At 37.8% G+C, this 23,887-nt stretch overlaps 1 protein-coding gene across 2 annotated transcripts in view; it reads left to right on the forward strand.

Annotated features, from left to right (window-relative positions):
• PAPOLA (poly(A) polymerase alpha) overlaps window positions 1-8,079 on the forward strand; it is an 80,114-nt gene extending 72,035 nt beyond the window's left edge. For both annotated transcript variants that reach the window (XM_054028449.1, XM_054028448.1), the window contains exons 20-22: window positions 1,213-1,275; window positions 2,872-2,949; window positions 5,894-8,079. In XM_054028449.1, coding sequence (XP_053884424.1) covers window positions 1,213-1,275; window positions 2,872-2,949; window positions 5,894-5,989 — 237 coding nt within the window. In that variant the 3' untranslated portion in view covers window positions 5,990-8,079. The remainder of the gene's footprint in view (window positions 1-1,212; window positions 1,276-2,871; window positions 2,950-5,893) is intronic.
• The last annotated feature ends 15,808 nt before the right edge of the window (window positions 8,080-23,887 follow it).

Raw genomic sequence — 23,887 nt, forward strand, 5'->3', positions numbered from 1 at the left:
TGCAGGAGTCTGTTCTGGGTCTGGTACTATTCAATATTTTCATTAACGATTTGGAAGATGGAGTGAAGAGTACACTTATAACATTTTCAGATGTCACCAAACTGCGGAGGGGTTACAAGCACTTTTGAGGATGGGATTAGAGTTCAAAAAGATATTGACAGATTGGAGACTTGGTCTGAAATCAACAAGATGAAATTCAATAAAGACAAGTGCGAAGTACTGCACTCTAGGAAGGAAAAATTAAATGCACAAATACAAAGTGGGGAATAACTGGTTTGGCAGTGATACTGCAGTAAAGGGTCTGGGGATAGAGTGGATCACAAATTGCATGAGTCAACTATGTGCTAGTGCAAAAAGGGCAATACATCATTCAGTGATGTATTAACAGGAGTGTCAGATGAAAGACATGGGAGGTAATTGTTCTGCTCTAGTTGGCACTGGTGAGGTCTCAAGTGGAGTACTGTGTTCAGTTTTGGGCACCACAATTGAATAAAGATGTGGACAAATCTGAGAGAGTTTAGAGAACAACAACAGTGACAAAGGGTTTAGAAAGTATGACCCAGGAGGAAAGGTTGAAAAAATTGTGCATGTTTAGTCTAGAGGAGGCAAGATTGAGGGGGAGACAAGTCTTCAAATAAGTAAAAAGTCCTCATGAAGAGGACAGTGGTTAATTGTTCTCCTTGTCCATTGAGGGTAGGACAAGAAGTAATTGCCTTAATTTACAGCAAGAAAGAGTTAGGTGAGATATTAGGAAAAAGTTTCTAGCTATAAGAATAGTTCAGGAATGGTACAGGTTGCCAAGGGAGGTTGTGGAATGTCCATAATTACAAGTTTTTAAGAGCAGACTAGACAAACATCTGTCAGGGGCAGTCTAGATGTGCATAATCCTGCCTCAGTGTGACAGAGTGGACTAGATGTTCTCGGGAAGGGACATGGAGACCTAGATAGTCACAGAATCCGAAATCAACAGTAGTGAAATCAGAATTGTTTGAAGCCAAAAATTTCTTAGGTCATTTGTTATACACCAAACAATAACACACATACTAAACACATTCCACACTTTGTCTTTAAGAACACACAATTTTACCACCGGTGTTTGTAAATTCTGCTTGTGAAACTAGTTTATCTTGAGTTCCGTTAAAAGTTTTCTTCTTGTCGCTTTATTTTTCTGCCTATTTTAATGTACTTTACTAAAAGGTTTTGTTTTAACAGGATGAAATAAATGAAGATGCTAGTTGTCTTGATATGAGTGATCATGATAAAATGGAAACTAAGGTATATATGACTCCTAAATTTTTAAACAGAGTGGAATATATTGTGTTGCCCATACAAGTTAAACTATGCATATTTCTAGCCATTGCTGTTAGTGTTGGCAGGTGTTGTTGTGCAGGCTTCTTCCATAAGGCAGTGTTCATTTAAAAGCTCCTGGGTTGCTTGCAAGCAAATGCTGATATTGCACTAATTTTCAATTGCGTTATATTTTTAATATTCCACTTTAGTCTAAGTTAAATTCAAACACCTTTCAGTTACGACTGAAAACTCTGCTACTGCAATATAAATAACTCATTGCACCACCTAGCCCTAAAGCTCCCTCTTACATTTTGTTCCATTTAATTCTGACATGGGAGTACATGTTGATTTTCTTTCAGATGCCAGTGTTGCTTAGTCTATTAGGTATTAGGACTAGCTGGTTCCATGGTTCTGTGCCAACAACTGGCTGTACACAGTGTAATTTGTGACTTCAAGTTGGAATTTTTAAAACGTTTTGCATCATAAATGGAACAGACAATATAGGTGGCATGTATGATTTACTTGATTTACAACCAGGCTCCCATATAATCCACAGTAAACTGGTCTAAACTCTGTTTCTTGGCCCCTGCGTTCCATTGGCAGTCTTATACGTCAGATCGGAGGTTATTCAGATGCTGCATTTAAAGTGAAAAATCAAGGTCGTTAATGGATTAAATAATTGGTACAGAAGACCCTGTTTTGATGATAAATTGAAATTTATTCTGTCCTCCAATTTTCTCTTTTAACATGCTGAAGATTTTTATTGACTATATATAACTGTACCATAAGATACCAGGGTGGATAGGGAATTATTAGAATTTTGTACAATAGTTTGGGGTTGAGGTGAAAGCATATTGGCTGGTATTACTGCTACAATGGAAACTAACATCTCCATTTTTCAAAGTTCTCCCATTGAGGACATTTCACATCTCAGAGCTATTATTTCAGCCTGTTTGCAGACTTTGGAAGATAATATTGCCATATTTTACATTTGGTTAATGTTTTTAAAGTTTTCTCTTCAATGGAAAAGGGCTAGAGCAAAGAATAGAATCTGCGGCAAATGCTGTGACTTTACATGTTCCTTTGCTTATAGTGTACTTTTTACAGATCAAGGAGCTTTGATATGCTAAATAGAATATGGAAAAAAATCCTTAACACTTTATTTTGAGTTGGACCAAAAAAATGCTGAGATAATTTCTTGTTTAAAGATTTCCACCCACATGGATCCAAATGTGAAAGATTCCTGGAAAAGTTGTAAGTGACAAATCAGGAACTATGTAAATTAGGCGAGCTACAGGGCATTCTAATAGGTAACCAATTAATTTTTTTGTTGTACAAAAATGTTTAGTTGATGCACTGGATAGTCCTATCTGCTTCTGTATAATATACATATGCCTGATCCTGCACTGAGATGTACATAGACAGATACTTGTACCAGTGCAGAGCCACTCTGGTTTTCGTGGAGACTGCCTGTGTGCAACTCATTCTGGGATACATTGGGCTATATTTAGAATGTTGTTTGTGTAGCTTCTAAGGGATATATACGAGCATTTGGTTTTTTTATTTTTGTTTTTTTCAAAGGAACAACTTGATGCAGAAGCAAATATTTCTTCTCAAACAGAAACTGTTCAGACAGTGGCATCTCTGCAAGCTCCTCAGGTACTGACATTAAAGAAGTGTTATATTGTGAATATTTTAATCATGATGACCTAATACTGAGATTAAAGTAAATCCAAATGTTAAAAATAATGACAGCAAAGAAATATATAATGGAATATTTTCATATAGATATCTGTATGGCAGGTTGCTTGTGCTTACTTCACAACATTCACATCTTACATATGTATTTTATTTCTTAGTGCCTGTGTTGCTTGTTAGAAAAGCTGGACTAACTCTTATCTTTTCTCAGTTGTGTTTGACAACTTAAAGTATGGCTCACTTTTTTTTCTTTGTTCTGCCCTTTATGATGTAATCTAAGAGGGGGAGGACTTCTGTTTTAAAACCAAACAAGTCAGTTAACGAATTGCTATTCAGAGATAGCTGCTTAAGGCTCTCAAATATATGTTAAAAAGAGAACTTCACATGTTCTACCATGTTGCTTCTCAATAGATACCCTGAAAAGAATGAGTCTTCAACTATACAGTTATCCCATCTCCTAGAACTGGAAGGGACCTTGAAAGGTCATCGAGTCCAGCCCCCTGCCTTCACTAGCAGGACCAAGTACTGATTTTGCCCCAGATCCCCAAGTGGCCCCCTCAAGGATTGAACTCACAACCCTGGGTTTAGCAGGCCAATGCTCAAACCACTGAGCTATCCCTCCCCCCAATCTAGCACCATAATTAAGTTTTTCCTTTGTTTACAAATAATACGGAATTTCAGTTCTAAAACCAGGCTTAGTCTACACTGGGGTTTTAATGCACTATTGTTACTCCATTAATGTAGCTGCACCATGGCAAACCTCTTGTAGACATGTACTTTTTTAAATAGCTGTGCTGCTGCATAGGTCACTTAACTTGATTTGAAATGGGGTAAGCAGTAAACAAACAATCTTGGGACCTACATAATTTGTGACAAACTAGGTTTTATGTATTGTAGATGCTCAGCAAAAAAAGATAAAATGGTTTGCTTCACAGAAATCAGCATCTTTATAGCTCACTTAGTAACAAATATTGAAATAAATGAAAGTTTTCAGTTGTCCAAGACCTATGTTCTTTATTAAGTTTCTGTAGTTCTGACATCTCAGAAAATGATTTGTTGCAATCATGGCAGAGATGCAGTTTGGATGTTGCAAAATTCTGGTGGGCTGTATCTAGGTCTGTAGTGGGCAACCTGCAGCCGGCAACCTGCAGCCCGTCAAAGTAATCCGCTGGTGGGCTGAGAGACAGTTTGTTCACATTGACAATCCGCAGGCACGGCTATCCGTAGCATCCAGTGGCCGTGGTTTGCGGCCAATAAGACCTGCAGGCAGCAGCGTGAGCCGCAGTCACATGCTGGCTGCCGCTTCCCGCATCTCCCATTGGCTGGGAATGGCAAACCACGGCCACTGGGAGCTGTGGGCCGCTGTGTCTGCGGATGATCAATGTGAACAAACTGTCTCGTGGCTCGCCAGCAGATTACCCTGACGGGCTGCGGGCCATAGGTTTCCCACCACTGATCTAGGTCTTGCTGCATCTGTCACTATATTTCCCAGTTTTATCTGCTTTGCACAGAGTAAGTCATAGAAGCATGCTCCTGCTTATTCCTGTCAATAATTCAAAAGCTCTAGAAAGTTTGGCTACCAGGAGCCAGAACATAGGAGTAAACTGAGGGAAAAGCACAAGAAAATGTTTGAAGTGAATAAAGATACAACAGCTATTGTGTACTGTCTGAGTTCTGTTTCTGTTACACTCACTGCCATATCCATCACTATTACCTCAGTTCATTTATAGGGGAAGGTCAGTAAACACAGTAGTCATTGTACTGTGCACTGTTTTTCCCTGTGCACGAAAAAGCTTGTGTGAATTTTGACTGACCGTACATATAAGAAATAAGCTTTCCTAATAAATTCTGAAAGGCAGTACAAAATAATTTGATCACCATGATGTCTAAAGCGATATGGTCAGGAGAGGGGCAACTGAAAATTATTTTAAATAAAAATTTGACAATTAAGTATAGAAAATAAAGGGTTTCTTAAGCATATTGGTAATTTGTATCCTTTTTGTTCATAATAAATCTTTGGAGTCCCGTGTTCTTTGTTTTGCTCCCTTGTTTTGTTTTATACTAATGAGTTGTGCTGCATTAGTTTTAACTTTCTTTAATATTTTTCATTTTTTCCCCACAAATGAGGAGAAGCCAACTTGGTTCATTTTTTCTCTGAGTCCAGTTTTGAGCGTTAGAAATTTTCTTATTGCCATCAAACAATAGTATACTATTTGCAGTTCTTTAATATGGAAAGCCTAACTGATGTTAGGCAGTTGTTGGTAGCACAAACTTTTTGGCAAATCTTTTAAATATGGACACAATATAATCAATTAGAATTTTTAACTGTTTTAACAATGTAAACTGTTTTTAAATTCTGAGCATTTTTCAAGTGTGCAGTTTAGTTTGGTTTCATGAACAAACTACAAAATCCTGTAACTTTATCAGTATCAGCTGTGTAGATTCCTATTTCTGAAATAGGAAATTATGATAAATAGGTTACAGTTGTACTTCATTGCGCCTCCACAAGACGGGATCTCAGATATCAAATAGTTTAAAATCATCCTAAAGAAGAATGAAAATTCAGATAGCATTTGTAGGACTTGTGCAATAAACCTATGTGTGGGAATTTTTCAAGTGTTATTGTTGAGCTCTATTTTTCCTATTTCATCAACTTGTAGAAAACTAAATGCATGCTATGAGAGGGACTATTATAAACATTCTTTCCATAACTATCACCTTTTCTGTTGGCTAAAAGTTGTAATTAACGTTATTTTTGGTACATATTTCTGAATACTCTTATCAAAATATATTACAACATAAATCTTTAAAACCTGGTGCTCAGATATTTGCTTCTTGTTAAACTAATATTTTTGGAGAATTTAAAATACATGTAACATTTTTCCTTTTTCCTCTTTCATGTCAGAAAACACCCAGTACAGACCTTTCAGATATCCCTGCTCTCCCTGCAAATCCTATTCCTGTTATCAAGAATTCAATAAAACTGAGATTGAATCGGTAAAAACAACCTCAGGGGTCCATAAACAATATCTGCCAACTCAACCTGTTGTCTTCTAATGCTAAAAAAGGAGAATGGAGGGTGCAAGACTAGAACATGACTGCAAATGGATTTAGGTATATTTTGTGCACTTCCCTGACTGGGCTGTAATCACCACCTCTTTGGAAGTCCAGGTTAGTATGTGAAGCCAGGAGTACTTTTAATGTGTTAGCAACAGTTGCATTAAATATTTGGAAGGATTACTGCCTTTAAAAACAAACATGAACACTATTTGTAGCCGTAATTGACATTCTGATTGGATTTATGTTTGATGCATTGTTTAAAAATTTTGAGCTAAAACTGGCATAAGAATCCCTTGAATGCACTTTTATGTACCTTTTTTTATTGGAGTATGACTAATTTTAGATATTCAACTGATATTCTTTCATTTTTATTGAAGAGATTCTTCAGTACTAGTAATCTGCGAATTGGATAACATTCTATGATATACTGTGCATTGAAGACAAAGTGTACAGTATATCTAGTTAAATTACCATCAAGCAGCAGTAAACCTTTAAAATAAAATGTCAAATCTTGAGGTTATATGACATATGTTGAGAAAATAATTGGGAAGCATTTGGTATTTGATGGGACATGATTAAGATGTGATCTATTTTTATTTATAGGATTATTTTATGGTGCATACAGATCAGCGATCAAACAGCAAATACACTTTCCTTTGACCTAATCAAACTCCTTACTCCCTTGCTGATCCCCTTGCCATATTTCTTGGAAAAAGCTTTTGTGTTTAATGTTTTTTGCAGCTTGTATGCACAAAATAGGACAAAGATCAAAAACAAATGTTTTTGTTTTGTTTTTTTTTAAGAACCTAAACTCATGATATTAGATAAACCCAATACTTTGGGGCCCAAAGGCACAAAAACCAAATTTTGTCCTGTGGCTAAAACTTCAGAGTGAATAAACTGTGCCTGTGAAGCATAACACCTGTCTTGATGGCCTTTTGACCACTAAATATAAGATAATTTTTGTACACTCCATAAAAGTCCTGTCTGCATTAAAACATTTCAAATTTTAAATATAAAGGCAAAAAAAAATTCCCCAACGATTTTAATCTTTTTTTATTTCTAGATGGCTTATCAAAAATAGTAGTTTTACATACTGAACAACACTGAATTTTTAACAATCATATTTCTAGAAAGCACTTGACATCTAGCAAGCTCTCTTTACTCCTCCTACTTTTTGTTCTGTAGTCCTAGCAAAAAAGGATTAGCAGCAAAGCTTTTCTTTAAAAGAACTGAATCTCTCATGATTAAGCAGCAGAACATCAGTGTTTAGGAAACATGAGGGATGTTGGTGATAATACCGGATGTAGATAACAAACTTTGTTATTATTACTTAGTCTGAAATAACTGGGATGGTAAAAATCATCCTTCCCATACTTTCTGATTAGCATGTTTTATGAATTTCCTCCTCCCATTGTGCACCATCCTATTACATGTGCTTCTTTCATGTTAAAATTAAATTACTTACACTCTCTCTCCCCATATCCTTCTAAATTAATTTTCCAAAGTCAGAGTGTAGCTTACTTTTTTTCTTAGGCTGTGCAGTAACTGAGGTTTTTCTTTTTGCCATTTGTCTAAGATGTCTAGTATACAATATTTCTCTTTCCCTTGCCCTGTGCAGCCTGCTGTCATCCACCTCAAAAAAGGTTATACTAACAATTGAAGTGTACAAGGTGTCTGTGTATTTTGTGTAGTATGGAGTTTAGATCGAAATTGCCAGGCACAAATTTAGTTTTGTCATTTTGTTTACACATTGGGAAATCTTTTTTTCATTTTATTAAACATTTCATGTAACTGCACCCAAGTTTTGCCAAGCTGGGAACTTGGAATCTTTCTGTATAGTGACTTTTTAATTCTAGTTTTCATAACCTGGAGATCAGACTGTTGCTTTCGCATGATGTACGTAGTGTCTCATGACTGGAGTTTGCTTTGTTTTATAGTATCTGTACTCCTTGTATTTTTCAAGAGCTATTTTGTAAACAGATGATGTATTTCTCCATTGAAAACACAATAAAAAACAGCACAATCCCACATTTGCCTGATTTTCTTCAAATGTCCAAAATTGCTTTTCCTGTTTGTTTTTATTCCAGACTTGTCAGTTAAATTACTTAATTGTTTCTGCTGATATAGAATGCAGTGCTGCCTGAAAAGAACAATGCACTTTTAAATTGTCTGGATTTAAAAAATGGCATTTAGCAGCATGCTAAATTTTAGTCTGTTTTTAGAAGAAAAATGTAAATTGCTATTTTCTGTCGTTGCTTAGTTTTAAAAAGAACAAATCCATTTGAATAGCAGCCTGTTCTTGTTCCCTGACTTGGGTGCCTGCCTCAAAATCTTAAAGACTGGAGTAGGCAAAGCTAGAAAAATAGCATATATAATCAGTTTATGTAGACTATTATTTTTTTTTTTTAAAAGCTTGATCTAACTTTTTATCCTCTAAGGCAGTGGTGGGCAACCTGCAGCCTACAGGCCACATGCGGTCCATCAGGGTAATCCTGATTGCAGGCCACGAGACATTTTACTGATGTTGACCATCCTCTGGCATGGCCCCCCGCAGCTCCCAGTGGCTGCCGTTCACTGTTCCTGGCCAATGAGAGCTGTAGGAAGCGGCGGCCAGCACGCTGATGGGCCGCAGGTTGCCGATCACTGCTCTAAGTAAAAATATTAATTGAAACAGTCATGGTATACTCTGTAAAACTCACCATGCTTCCTGTCTTGGAAGCAGTTAATTATATAAATGATCAGCAGATGGCACTGTTTCTCTTGTTTTTCTTCCACTGACTCCAGCATGCACTGAAACTACAAATTCAAAAGGTGCCAGTAGCTGTGCATCACTTGATTGATCTTATTAGCTTGCGGGCCCAATCCAGCAAACATTTAGAAATGTGATCTAAATTTGACTTAAATTTGGACTGTTACTACTGTGCTTTTAATAAAAATAGCTCCTAATTTCCACAGCTAGTATACTTTTGGGTATGTTAGTTTGAGTTAGGCTTCACTGAACTAGTGATTGTTGGCTAAAATTTTGTTTTTATATTGTGGATCAGTGAGTGCTCTAGACCCCTATTTTACACTATTTCTTATCACACCTTTTGCTCCTCCAAGAGCTGCAAAGCATTGCCTCTGGTGGTAAGTGAACAGTAGCTTTAAGTAGTAATCGGAATATAAAAAGAAAATAACTAAATGTACCCTGAAAAATCTAACTCTTCTTGTGCTTCATTGTAAGTGCTATGTTTAAATAAAAAAAAAAGGCTGAACAGTTCTACAGCTGAAATAACAAAACAAACTTGTGAGAGAGTACACAGTAAAAGCTACACTTGTCCATACTCAAATCCCAACTAAATTTAACAGTGAAAGGAAAATAGCTTTTTGGTATGTAAATATTTGTTCCTTTAGTTTATTTTCTTCCCTTTACATTCTTGGAAAATATGTGACTACTTATAAAAGAATTCTCATATGTTCAAATGGTCACTACAGCTTAATCATTTTAATTCCTTGGAGTTGTCCACTTGAAAAGCATCTTGTGACCATTACTATAGGTGAACAAACAATTCATTGGAAGTCATGGAATTAAGTAAATCTCCACTTCTACACTCTTCCATAAAAATAATAAAGAATACGCCCTATAGGTGCATGTTTTCAAAGATCCCAATGTTCATGCTATAGAACATAACAGTAATAACCATTTTTTATTTAATCATCTTTAAATATTTTTTTAACTGTTCACTAAAAATAAAGCATGGATTTGTTGATAGAGACAGATGCAATTTCATGTGTGTACAAGGTTCAAACTAATATTTGAAATATCTATAAACATCAAACATCTGCCACTGTCATCACCAAAAAATGTTAACTTTGATATCAAACTTCAGAGAGCATGCATTATTATTTAAAAAACAATACAGTGAACTACTGCTGAATGTCCCATCTGTTTGTTTGGATATTTAAACTAATGGTTTTTTAATAAAGTTTAGTCATATTCTATTTTCACTATATTCTATAATGCAGTTTTTTGGGCGGGGTGGAGGTTTCACATCTAGAGAATTGGGTCAAGTCACATTCACTAAAAATTTTCTGCATTTCTGTATATACATAAGTCTAATATTGTAGTCAAATGTTTCTAATTCATCTAAGTGCAAGTAAGAAGCTCCTACATGTGTTTTAATGAAAAACTAACAAAATAAGCTTTTAAAGATATTGAATGAGAGAACTAATTCAAATAAAACCACCTCTTGATGGATGAAAAAACTGTGCTTAATGGTATATGCAGATATTCTCAAACTCAGTGTTCCAGTAAATTACTGTTTTAAATAAGACTTTGTACCCAGATGAGACTTTCAGCTGTAATGGAAAAGAATAATAAAGCAAAATGCTATTAATGTATGATGGTAAAATTCAGACTTAGTTGGCTAAGTAAGCTGAATATTTTTTTTTAACATAGAAAAATAGCCAGTACATTTAAACAGCCCCATAATTCCAGAGACCCATACAGACACTGGACATCTCACAAGCTAGCATATCTTATTTGCCTCTTTCCTCTAATTTGTATGTCTTATTTACAAGCTAGCAATTCTCATTTTATGAATACATTTTACGTTTGTCCTTTTAAAAATAAATTTTCCTGATAAGGCTACTCTGGGTCACATTTTATGTAGTTCAAAAAAAATCTTCAATTGTTTTAATTGATACACAGATTTATTAGAGTTCACTGAAAACAATTATCTTCATATTATGGTATAAGTTTGCTTCTATAGTAATAATATGCAGTCCTAAGGCATTTAAAACATAAAATACTTTCTTTGCATGAATGGTGAATTATTAAAGTTGAAAGGTATATTAGATCATGTAGCCCTGACTAATATGACAGTTCAATTTGAGCTGCAAAATGAAATCAATTGAGGGAAGTTTCTGGAGTTTGAAGTTGAGGAATATTCTTTAATTGATTTTTTTTTTCAAAATCAGTCAATTTTAGATTGCTCCTAAATTAAGACCTTCGGCATGATAAAATGTATATTTTTAATACATTAAACAAAAGCAGTTTTTTATGGATTCAGTTTCTTCTGCTTCAAATACCCTCTTTACAAACTTGCGCATTGCATGGTGCCTGGTACTCTTTGCCTTCCAGAAATATGGCATGAGCATTGGTCCTTGTTTATGTTCTCAGTCTGCAGTGGAGCTGTTAATAAAGAGATTGATGATAAAGTTGTTGAAAAGAGACAGTTGGATGGGACTGCTCCTCATGAGTGACAGAGGGCATGCTCTACCTTCACAGCCAAGAATGCTGCCCCCAGCAGCGAGCCGGCCATGCCTGGACACTGTGCCAAGACTGTTAGGTGCACGAGGAGAGAAGAATCTTCAGCTATACTACAGGATTTCTATCAAGCTTTTAACTTTCTGGCATCCATTTTAATTTGGGCTATTTTTCACACACTGGTTTTTATTTAATGGCATGAGAGAAAATTTAGTTTCAAATATGACATACATGCCATTTTAAATGTACAATCCTGAAATATTTTTGAGGTTGCTCTGTTAGGACTTTTAAGAATTTTCCATTTTGGTCCTGTTCAGTGAAGTAAAACTCTGTTCTCTTGTTAAGGCTTAAGCCAACATTTTGGGCTTTTATGGAAAAATGCATTATTCATGTACTCAATCTAGATATTAGCTTCCTTAGGAATCTCCCTGCCGAGATGTGTCATAAGCTTGATTCAACTCGATGACATGGTTGGAATAAGAGTAGCCTAGAATGATGGATGGATGTGCTCAGTGTCTTAGCCACAGTTTATTGTGAATAATTTTAATCCATCACAATATAAGAATGGCAAGACTGATGTAACATTTGGTAGTTTGTCCATGTTTGTGCAGCCTTATGTTTGTGTACTAATGGTATTTCTAGCTGTTCTTAATCTTCACTCTGAGGAGGGCACAGGCTTTGTGTTCATTCGTGATCAAATTATTCTGACTACTAGAAGCAGTGTCTCTGCTAGGAACATTTTTACAGTATATATTAGTTGTAACCATCTGAGGAGAAATCTACTTTCCTTATTTTCAGGAATAATTAGTTAAGGGTTATTATACCCACTTCCAATCTCATTTAGTGTGTTGTCTTTTTTGTTTGCAGGAGGGAGCGTCTTTATGTTCTTCCGGTTTTTGTGCTAACCTACTTTGAGCGGTGGAAACTCATTCTTTGAGACAGAATGGCACAAATAACATAAGACAGAAGTATTCTAATGTTATCCTAACAGGCGAGCCTAGCCCTGACTTGGAAAATATACATTATGATCGCACAAAGGGGGGCAAAGATTTAGTAGTCTGCTTTAAAAAAAAAAAAAAAAAAAAAACCCTGTAGATTCCTACTAAGCATGCCCAGAAGTGATTTTTTGCAATTACATCCTTGTACACTTCTTCCTAACCCGCTAACAGTTACGATTTCTACAAAAGGACTGTGTGCACATAAAGTTTGAAGCATGTACTTTTTTTGATTTATAGGCTGGCAAAAAAGAAAATTTACATTTTTCTCTTTAGTCCTCAGAAAAATCCCAATGAATTCCTTTTTGCAATAGTTCAATATGGCTGAAAGGATTTCGTTCTTAAGTTTCTATATTTTACATCTTGGCTAGGATCAATCATGTGAAGTCTTAGCTCCAAGAAAACATTTCAGAAATCTTTGAGCATGTGAAAACAGGTTTGAGTCCCAAGAATCTCAGCTTTACTTACTGAGGTTCTACCAATCACCTGCTATAAGACTAAAGAAACGCAAGGAATTTTTTCTATTGTGGCTATATGATTCTCATTTGTACACTTATCCGTCCTTTGGAGATCTGGGATCTGCGTTGTATTCTCCAGTGTTGTTGCCCCTAAAACCTGTCTAGCCAGAAGTGCACCAGATGTTCTCCCTTTTGCAGATAAAGTCTAAACAGCAAGTTTGGTCTCCTCACCATTGGTTTCTTTTTGAGCAGTGAGAATACTTTGATTTGATTACTGTGGGGTGTATTTAAAAAAAATAATGATGCATGAAATTCACAGTATGAGTCTTTACAGCCACAGCGCACAGTTGCTTTTACTGTCTGGCCCAACAATCATTAAAAGATTAACATTAAATTGAGTATTTTCTCAAAAATAAGTTTCTAGTTTGGGGTTATTTATGTAAAGTGAGGAATTTATTTACTTATTTGTTTATAACTTATGTTTTTGTGTGTTTAATTTAGGTTCTGTCACGTTATTTGTTTCATTTAGTCATACATATAGTAGATGCTAAAACTTAGAATCTGGACTCAAACCTCTTGATATCCAAATATGGGTAACTTTTAATTTCTATAATTTATATTGATACATTTTGTTAAGTGTTTAATTTTATCTATGGGGCAGTCAACTAATTGTCAGTGTTTTAGCAAAAATTCTGTACATTTCTCAGCTGCGTCAGCTTTTCTTTGCACAGTGTAACTTTCCTCTTATGCAGTCTTGTCTATAGAAATGTGTGTAGTCTCTTCAGAAGTAGCTGATTGTTCAAATTCTGTGTGAATAAAAGTTAAATTTTTGTTTCAGAGTTCAAAATATGTTGGATGCCATGCTATGCCATGCCTTACATCTGGGGGCAAAAGTGACTTAAAATGTATGTGTACTATCAAAATTTAAACATTTCTTTGGATTCCCTACTTTCACTGGGAAGCAGCATTTTCTAATGATCAGTGCACAACACTGCGTCAGGAGATTGGGGGGGGGAATCTAGTCCAGAGATGGGCACGAACATATAAGCTTGACTGGGTCACTTGATCTTTTTCCTCAGTTTCTCCATCAGTAAAATGAGAATAATGTTTCAGACCTTCCTCACAAGAATGTTGAGGTCTAATATTTGTGAAGCATTTTGAGAATCTTCATAAGGCAGATGCTGTAAAATTATTATTTGAACCCTACTGTACATGTAATACACACCAGTAGGGGCTCTATAGTCTTAGATTTACCTGGTTTTGTATCTGTAAATTCAGGTGTGTGTCATCTGGTATACGAATAATAGGTACATCCTCCCAGAGAAGATAAAAACTGAGATTGGCCAATTCAGTACTGCTTTAACTTGGTGTTCGTTAAATCACAGCTCAGCCGTATCTCATGGCTGTTTTCGCCTTTCAGGTGAGATCTTGAAGTTAAGCTAGAGTTCTTTAGAGAAATAACACTAGTTAATTTTTAGTTACCACTATAGTCAATTACCACCTGAATTGTTTAGTCTGATGTTGTATTCCTTCCTTTTGTGTATCTGTAATCTTAAATTTCAGCCTTACTGGGGGTGCTGCTGTAATAAAATAATATAGATTATTTTTATATTGTGAAACCACATCTAAGCAGGTTTTTCCTCATGTTTTCATCAATGTATAAAAGTGTGGGGGTTTTGGCATGGTACAATACACTAATTGTACTTCTCAGAATTAATTTGGAGTATACAACTATCATGCTTCTGTAGACGTATTACATGGTGAGACATACAGTTTTCAATGTACTGGAGGCAGGGCTTTCTGCTGTATTCCAGATAGTGAATCCACTCTTCCAGCTCCATGAACACCCAGATGGATCTAAGATTTCCTTTTTGGTAATGCTTTGTTCTTAAGGTATCGGTCTGACCTTACAGGGATGGATGGGGAATTATTTTATGCCACACTTTATTAGGACAAGTTTCTATTTACAAGGTATACTCTGTAGACTGAAGAGGATGGTGGGTGGCTGAAGGGAGTAGAATGTTGTCTTGGTTGTCAAGTAAATGTAACTTTCCTGAAAGTCAAAAATACTGAAGTTTGGGCAGTGTCTGGTAAGTGACTGCAGTGAGGATGGCTTCCCATTAGTACAAAACTTTTGCTTGGTGTCATGTTGATCTAGGCTCTTGGGGGTATGTCTACACAGCAAAGAAAAACCTGTGGCTGGCCTGTGCCTGTTGACTCTGGCTAAGGTACAGGGTTGTTTCATTGCTGTGTAGACTTCCAGGCGTGGGACCCTCCCACCCTACAGGGTCCCTGAGCCTGAGTCAGCTGGCCCGTGCCAGCTAGGGGGGTTTCTTTGCTGTGTTGACCTACCCCAAAGGACTAGGCAGAAGCAAAACTCAGTCCAGAAACCAGTGAGTTTTAATGCTGAAGTGTCATGCTGTCTGCAGACTCAGGCCTGGTCTACACTGGTAATTTACATCAATATAGCTATGTGTCTTGGGTGTGAAAAATCCATGCCCTTGAGAGACGTAGCAATACCAACCTAATTCCCAGTGTAGACAGCAGAATGGTGGAAGAATTCTTTTGATGACCCAGCTACTGTCTGTTGGGGAGGTGGATTACTTACGCTGATGGGAGAATCTCTCCAGTTGGCGTGGTACTGTCTACGCTGAAGTGCTACAGCGATTCAGCTGTGCCACTATAGCGGTTTAAGTGTAGACAAGCCCTCAGGCAGGTGTTACTGGACATGGTTCACATTTGTACGGTAACTACTTTAATTTTGGGAAAAGTTTAGTTCTGGAGCACAACTACATAGCAATTTTTTAAAAAAATCTGCTATTCCATTTTCAGGCTCTTAACCTGACCGCACTTCAGTTTCCCTATCTGTACCGTAAATATCATCTTTGACTACGTTGTAGAGCACTTTGAAATCTGTGGACAAAAAGCCACGTATTTATTTTACAAAAGACAGCAATGAAGAAACAAGGAAATACGTTGCTATCAACAGATCATCTTACCACTGTTGTGAGTGGGACTACTTCCATGTTATAGAGCTCATTGGAATTGGGTAAAAAGTAGCTCATGCTTAGCCCCATGTACCACGGGAGCATGAGCAGTGATCATACCAGAAATGGGAGGACCCCTGCAGCTACAGTTTTGGCACCTTTGGCTGAACCAGCCCTATCTATAGTAGTGAGGCATGAGGCTATTTCTGGTAAGGACTGAGGGGGCAGAACCATATTACATCTGTTCAGGCATGAGATTCACCTATTTTATGGCCTGCATTTTGGATTACAGTACCAGCGGGGCTTTGAATGCTGTTTAATCAGTTATGGTTACCCATCACCAAATTGGGGGAGAAGCATAGGAGATGGTCTTCCATTAATCAGTGATCCCTCTAGCCCATTAAGGCACTGAAAGGAGTTCCTCCCTCCAGTCCTTTGGTAAAAGATTAATGCCTGTAGTCTCAACACTAAGACATGGGTATCCTCGGAGAAGTAAAAGATTCTTATTTATTTAGGCATTGGTGATGTGCTTGGCAGATACTAAATTCAAGCTCTTGCCCATAAAACAGTCAAGGGAAAGCAATTCCAGTGCTCATTGATCAAATATTACAGTATATAAAAAAAATCTTTACTTAAACCCCACGTACATGCTGGTAGCTGCCATAGGAAATTTCCCCTTAGTGTGTACAAACTGTAAGATGGACTATTTATGGCTAGGACTCAAGGTACAATATATGTCTTGCTAACAGTTCTCTTAAAGCTTTCTAATGATTTTCAAGCTATAAACTGTGGTGACTGGGTCTGTACACAGTTGAATATGTATGAGTTTTTATTTAAACAGCCATGTATATTTCCACTGATAAACTAGAAACTGAAATATGGACAATGCTGATATGAGAAGCCGTTTGTCCAATTGACTGCCTTGGCACTGATCCATTTTTCTCATTGTCTTTATAATATTTTATATAAGCACCTTTCATCTGGTGATCTCAAAGCTTTGAGCAGACATTAAGTCTCATGACACCCCTATGAGCTAAATAAATATAGTAGTAGACGCATATATTAGATGGGTAAATAAAGATAGAGGTTATGTCCTGCCCAAGGTCACCCAGTGATTCAGCAGTAGAGCTGAAAATATAAGTGATCACTTACTCCTAATTTCTAACCACTAGATCTTTTATATCCCCTGGATTGTTACAGCCAATGACCAGTCGTTCATATTGGGAAAAGTCATATCAGCAAATTTCTGTGGTCCAAATGCTGGCAATGAATGTAGCTCTTAATCATGTAGAGCTCTGTGAATCCTTGCTGTTTGTAGCCTCTGTTAAAATAACAACCCCACATGTTTTACCCAGTTTATATACCAACTATAACGGAAGAGCAAACCGTTCTTGTTTTGATGCATTCTGTTTTTGACAGCACAGTCTCCCTTCTATTTCTGATTATTGTCTTTACTGAATGCAGAAAAGAGAGATACTGCAATTTAAATATAATCTGAGTCAGGAATTGGATTAACAGTAATTGGGAATGGGGGAAATAAATAGGAAAATGAAGGCCCATGTAAGATTACTATAGTTGTTTAAACAGATGTTTTACATATGAAATTTTCTTATTCTGTATCTAATTCTGTACTGGGCAGACCTTGTCATATGTTAGTTATAAAAAGAGCACATCCCGTTTAGCAGAACGATGGCTCACTACGAAATGAAACTAAAGCAGTATCTTTACTCTACCACCTTTATAGCACACTGCCCTTCTTAAAAGTCCTCATCTTATCCTTCCTTTTTGGGAGTCCTTGTAGCATAATATTTTTTTTTGGAGGTGGGGGGGTATTATATTTTATATATCCCTCATTGTAGGCTTTGACCCTGACTGTTCTTGTTATCAGTAAAATGGTTAACCAAGACAGTTAGCCTAATTGGTCAACATAAAATTCACACTCCCTGCATCAATGTCAAAAGACCCTTTATTAGATTATAGCTAATTGTTAACATCGCCTGTCTCCTCATGTTCCCTTTTAAAGCAGGCTTTTGTAAGTATTGTAGAATTAAATGCATTTTTTTTACTTACATCTTTTACCCAGGAATTTCCAGGCACCTTATTATATTAACCCCACAAAGCTTCTGGTTATTGCTTTTATGCCCACTGATCTACGCAGGGAATATAACCTGGAAACTGGCTAACATCTGGGCTGTTAGGCCACTGTAAAGCATTGCGGCAATGAGAAAGGAGAGTTCAGTGACAGTTGGTAAGAGAAGCTGCTGAGTTGCTGCCTGCAACCAATCCTGTCCCACCTCCTCTCCCCTATCCTGTTCCTTCCTTGGTCCAGGAAGCAGGTCATGGCCTGAGGGCAGGGACTTTGTCCCAGAGCTGCCCTGAGGTTGCTTATTTTATTAAACATGAGTGTGTCAGTTATAGTGTGATCACAGCGAGATTCCTTTAATGAACATTAGATAACACTGCACAAGCAGTTGCTGCCTTACATCAGGATTGTACACGATCTTCTCCATTTTTAGAAGATGACAGACTTCTTTTGTTTTGATACTTGGCTATATATATATATATATAATATATATGTGTGTGTGTGTATGTATGTGTGTGTGTGTGTGTGTGTGTATATATATATATATATATATATATACACACACATACATACATACATACATACATACATTCATTATATATCATTTATATATACATAAATAATCATTAGTGAAATATAGCTATTTCTGGTATCAAGTATCAGAGGGGTAGCCCTGTTAGTCTGGATCTGTAAAAAGCGACAAGAGTCCTGTGGCACCTTATAGACTAACAGTCTATAAGGTGTTAGTCTATAACAGTGGTTCCCAAACTTTAACAGCCCGCGAACCCCTTTCACTAAATTGTGACATCTCGTGAACCCCCTCCTAAAAATGAATATTTCCAGGGATTTAAGTTTAAATTTCCTCAGTGTGATGGATTCGCTTGCTTTGCTCTGCATAGCTCTTGGAAGTCTGGAACCACTGGAGAAAGATAGTCTCAGGTCTGGTTCGGCATCAAGTCTGTTTCTGTATTTGGTTTTCAGATGTGCATACGAGGAAAATGCTTTCTCACAGAAGTATGTTGTTGAAAATGGTAACAAAACTGCAGCAGCTTTTTCTGCCAGAAAGGGTACTCGTTTCTTAAACTCAGCCAAAAGTTGATCAATGATAGATTTCTGAAACTCCTTTTCAGTTCGTAATTACAGGAGATCTCAATCAATTTCTCTTTTTCCTTGTTTCAGAGTAGCAGCCGTGTTAGTCTGTATCCGCAAAAAGAACAGGAGTACTTGTGGCACCTTAGAGACTAACAAATTTATTAGAGCATAAGCTTTCGTCTAATAAATTTGTTAGTCTCTAAGGTGCCACAAGTACTCCTGTTCTTTTTCCTTGGTGTTTAATGTCTGTGTTGAGAAAGTGGTATCATCAAAAGGGTTGTGAATTCAGTCATCGCCTGACATAGCTGGAAAGTATTCCCTGAAAGTTGTGCAAAGTCCTTTTAGGTGTGCAGTTATATTGGTTTTAGTGCACTGATCCAACTGAAGTTTATGTTCTGCTAGGAAGTCATGAAGATTACTGAAACACTCAGTTTGATTGTTTTCCAAACAACTTCCCCAGAACTGCAACTTCTTTATCAGGGATTCAGCTTGCTCTTGCACATTGAAAACTGTTATATTGAGGCCTTGAAGAGATAAATTTAGGTCATTAATTTTTGAGGAAATACCTGCTAAATAAGCTAGGCTCTGGAGCCAGACATTATTTTCCATACAGCTGGGAGGGTGGAAAGGGTGGCTGTTGGAAAAAAAAAACTAGGATTTCCATTCTAACCTCAAACAAGCGCTCAAGGATTTTACCCCTTGAGAGCCATCTAACTTCAGTATGGGTCAACTCACAGACGTGTATACTACCCATTTTGTCACAAAGTATGTGAAATATTCTGGAATTTGTTGGCCATGATTTTATGAAATTTACCATTTTCACTACATTGTCCAGCACTTTCTTCAGTCCCTCTGGCATGCGTTTTGTTGCAAGGGCTTGTCTATGGATGCTGCAATGAGTCCAAGAGACTTTTGATGCAACCTTTTTTGTTCAAGCTATAAATCCAGTATACTTCCCCGTCATTGATGTGGCCCCATCAGTGCAAATGCCTAGGCAACGAGACCAATCTATTTCCTTTTCTTGAAAATATGCATTAGTCAGATTGAAGATATCTTCTCCAGTTGTACGTTCTTCCAATGGTCGGCAAAACAACAAGTCGTCTTCAACCATACCTTCATTCACATAACGTACAAACAGTAGCAAAATAGCTAGATTAGCTACATCAGTTGATTCATCCAACTGTATAGCATAATATGGACTATTTTTCACTCTATGTACAATTGTGGTCTCTACATTATTTGACATGTCATTAATTCTTCGTGACAACGTATTTTTGGACAAAGGTACCATGTCAATCCTTTTTGCAGCCTTTTCTCCGAGCATGCAATGAACTACGTCTTTTATACATGGACCAATCAAGCTCTCTGCTATGGTATGGGCTTCCGATGCTTTTGCTACTTGGTAGCTCACGCGGTATGATGCTTTAAGTGCATTTTCATTATCAGTACTTGCTTTGGATATAAAACTGGTAATGTCACTTTTCTTCTCAGCTAATTTTCGCTTGAAAAAAATCAACAGGCTTGTCGAGTTGTGCAGGATGCCTAGTTTCTAAATGGCGCCGAAGTAGAGAAGGTTTGAGGCTGCTGTTTGCTAGAACGTCACCACAAATCACACACAGTGGTTTTGGACGTTCTTGATCACCAATGCATGTAAAGCCATATTTTATATAATCGTCATATTTTCTTTGTAAGTGACTTTCCAGGACCATCATGATCATTAGACTTAGATTTTCCACAGTGTGGACTTGAGGAAACACTAGCTGATTCCAGCGTCTTTACACTTCCCTTTTTCAGCCACTTATCCATTGAACTTGTGTACAAAAGTTCTAATAAAAATAACAGAGAGAGATTGCTAACAACCTAGAAATTGAGAAGATTCACTCATTGAAGCAAATCAGCACTCCAGAAAGAAGGACAATTACTGAGACACCTTAACACTCCTACACTGGCTACAACGTGCTTCTGGCTGGTTTGGCTTGCAAACGGCTTTTCTTCCGCCGAGGAAGGTGCCCTGGGAGGGACAAATTAGCTTGGACCACCCCCCCACGTTCAGCGTGGCCACCTGCTGACTGCCCTGGATGCAAACTTCCCCTGCCTGACAAGGACAGGGATCCGAGTTGTCACCTGCACCCCGCATGGAGTGCTGGGGTTCGGGGCTGCTGGCTTCCCCGCTGACGGGAGGGCTGGGGCTGCCGGCTCAAAGTGCCCAGCCCTGCTCTCCACGAGGCTCGGGCTGCTGGCTCCCTGACTGACAGGAGAGGGCTCGGGCTGCCCGCTCAAACTGCCCGGCCTCGCTCACCCTGGGGCTCGGGCTGTCTGCCCTGCAACGGGTCCCAGCAGAGTCCTCTGGCCGCCATTAATGAAATTTTTCTTGCGAACCCCCTGAAACGTTCTGCGAACCCCACTTTGGGAACCACTGGTCTATAAGTTGCCACAGGACTCTTTGTCACTTATTTCTGGTATGGCAGCCAAGTAGTGCACACAGTGCGGCACAGCAGTGAGGGAAAATTGCCCTGGATGGGGTCATTAATGTCCTGATTAAAGCACAACTAGGAATTAACATAAGATCTTACCTGACCTTATGGTACCCTACCTATTTTGGAAGGATGGTGGTCTACGCTGATCCTGCTGGGAGTTGAGCTTGTAATGTCCTTGGTTAGTATAATTTTTTTTTTTAAAGGGCAACCTTTAAAAGTAATTTAGATAAAAAAGATAGAAAACACATTGTATGGCACAATCCTGTACTGCAGTCTCTACATGGCCTATTTGGTCTTTTCCATCTTTGATTTCCATGATTTGATATCTTTAGTATGCTGAATTAAAAGCAAAGAGGGAGAGGCGCTATGGTAGCAATTAATGATCTGATGGCAAACTTCAGGGAAGAACAAAGGCTAGCGAGGGGAGTTGTTGAGATACCACATATGAGGCCCGCTTCTCCTGTGCTGTTGCTGTGCATTTCTCTTGTATGCAAATATTTCTAGGCAGAGCTCTTGTTATGGATGACTTTTATCTCTAAGTGATTTACCAATGTGAAGTACTTGTTCAGATGTGACAAAAGATGGGACAGTGGTGCAGCCTGATTCTGCTGCTCGGAGTGAGGATGCCTCCAATAGCATCAGGCATTGAAAGTGGTTAACTACAATTCAAATATAATTATAAATTTCAAAAGAAATACTTCATCCCGGAGAATAGAACTCTGCCTTCCTAAACCTTGTGAAATAAATCAAATGAATGATAAAGGCACTGCACTTTTGAGAGACACTGGCTGATATGCTACGGGTGATGCAATGTTAGGGGCTTTTAAAATAAATTAATATATACTACCTGCGGCTCTAGGTGCTTGTACAAACATTGAACAGTGTACAAAGCCAGACGTTAAATGCCCCTATTGCAGAGACTTGGCTGTTCAATCCATCTCTTAAAATAAAAATTGCCCATTTAATCAAGCTTTCAAAAACCAGCTTTCTTTGTCAAATTATTTCATATACTGCGACCCATCTTCTCAGTAAAAATCCTGGAAAATTGATGAGCCTTGTATCATGACCTGAAGATAAAAACATCCAGGCTCCATCAAATGGGAAGGTGAGTGGAGTAATTTCCCATGATGAGGGCCCGTCATGTCAAATACCTTGCTACCAGTTCTTTTCCTTTGAAAGTACTGGGATGAGACACTTAATATTTGACTCTTAAGATAGGAAATCCTACCAATTTTTCCAGGTTACTCATGGTAATTTGCCTGTGTTTGTTTTTTTGGTAGCTATGTGAACACCGATAACCACTGAATGCAGATGTTTTGCTGCATCTGTTGATCTGCATACAATTAATTTTTGTTTATATGCTTAATCTGATTGAACCAAGTCTCCTCATATCATTTCACACAGGTGATCAAACTGTGTCTACTATGTGTATGAGTTTGTATACACTTCTCCATAATTGCTCCATACGCGGTCAACTTTGACAAACACTCCCTCTCCAACACTCTGCTTCTAATTAACAAGTCTCTTTTTCCACAAAGTGTATGTAGCTCCTTTTGACCAGGGAACAGTGCTTACTTCAAACACTCTTTCAGACCTATCTGGCATATATCGTCTTAGGCTATGATCAGAGCTGGAAGTTGACCATTAATACATGCTTTTTATTTGTCATGATATAGACTTAAAAGAAGACAGGTGCCTTCCTGGCATTTTATAAAGAGTCATTATGAACACAAGATACTGCATTTTGCATAGTAGTGTGAGTGCCAATATAAACCCAGCTGTGTGCAACATAAAGTGAAATGTGTATTTCAAAAACTAGGCCACAGCTTTTCTATGGTGTAATCTGAAAGTATTTGAATCCATTTTGCATATGCATAAGACTTTTCTTTTAAAATGTTTTTTCTTTTCTTTTAAATGTTTTTTTTAATGTTTAGCCAAGGTGACAAGACATTAACATGGGCCAGAGCTGAGCATCATGTGGGCAGGAGCTGTGTGATACTCTTAAACATGCACCTCAGCACTCACCTGCAGCTCCCTCTTCCTGTCCCAGCACTGGGGCCTTCCTTTTGTGCTGGGGTGTGGTCATCTTCATGATTCGCTTGTTACATGCACAGTTGTCTCCGGGGAAGCCATCAACTAATTTTGCTTGGGAATTAGGTCACCTTCAAACCCAGGTCTGCACTGATAAAAGTTGCTAGTGCTACTTCACTACCTGCACGTTGATTAAAGTAGATCCAGGTCTAGGGGCCTATGAACCCACAAAGCCTGAATCAGAGACTCCTTTTCTGGGACAGTGTGGTGGAATCTGCCATGGAGACTGGGGAGAAGGTAGCATCAGGAACCAGGAATGCTGTGAACACGAACTTGTTATTTAGTGGGGTCTAGATGCAGTCTAAACAAAGGGCCCCATTTAAGTTTAACCCATTACTGTGTGCTCTCTGCATATTCTTACAACTTAGTTTATAACTACTCTTATGATAGGAAAAGTCAGTGCCA

Source organism: Malaclemys terrapin, chromosome 4, assembly GCF_027887155.1.
Source record: "Malaclemys terrapin pileata isolate rMalTer1 chromosome 4, rMalTer1.hap1, whole genome shotgun sequence".
NCBI classification, from domain to species: Eukaryota; Metazoa; Chordata; order Testudines; family Emydidae; genus Malaclemys; species Malaclemys terrapin.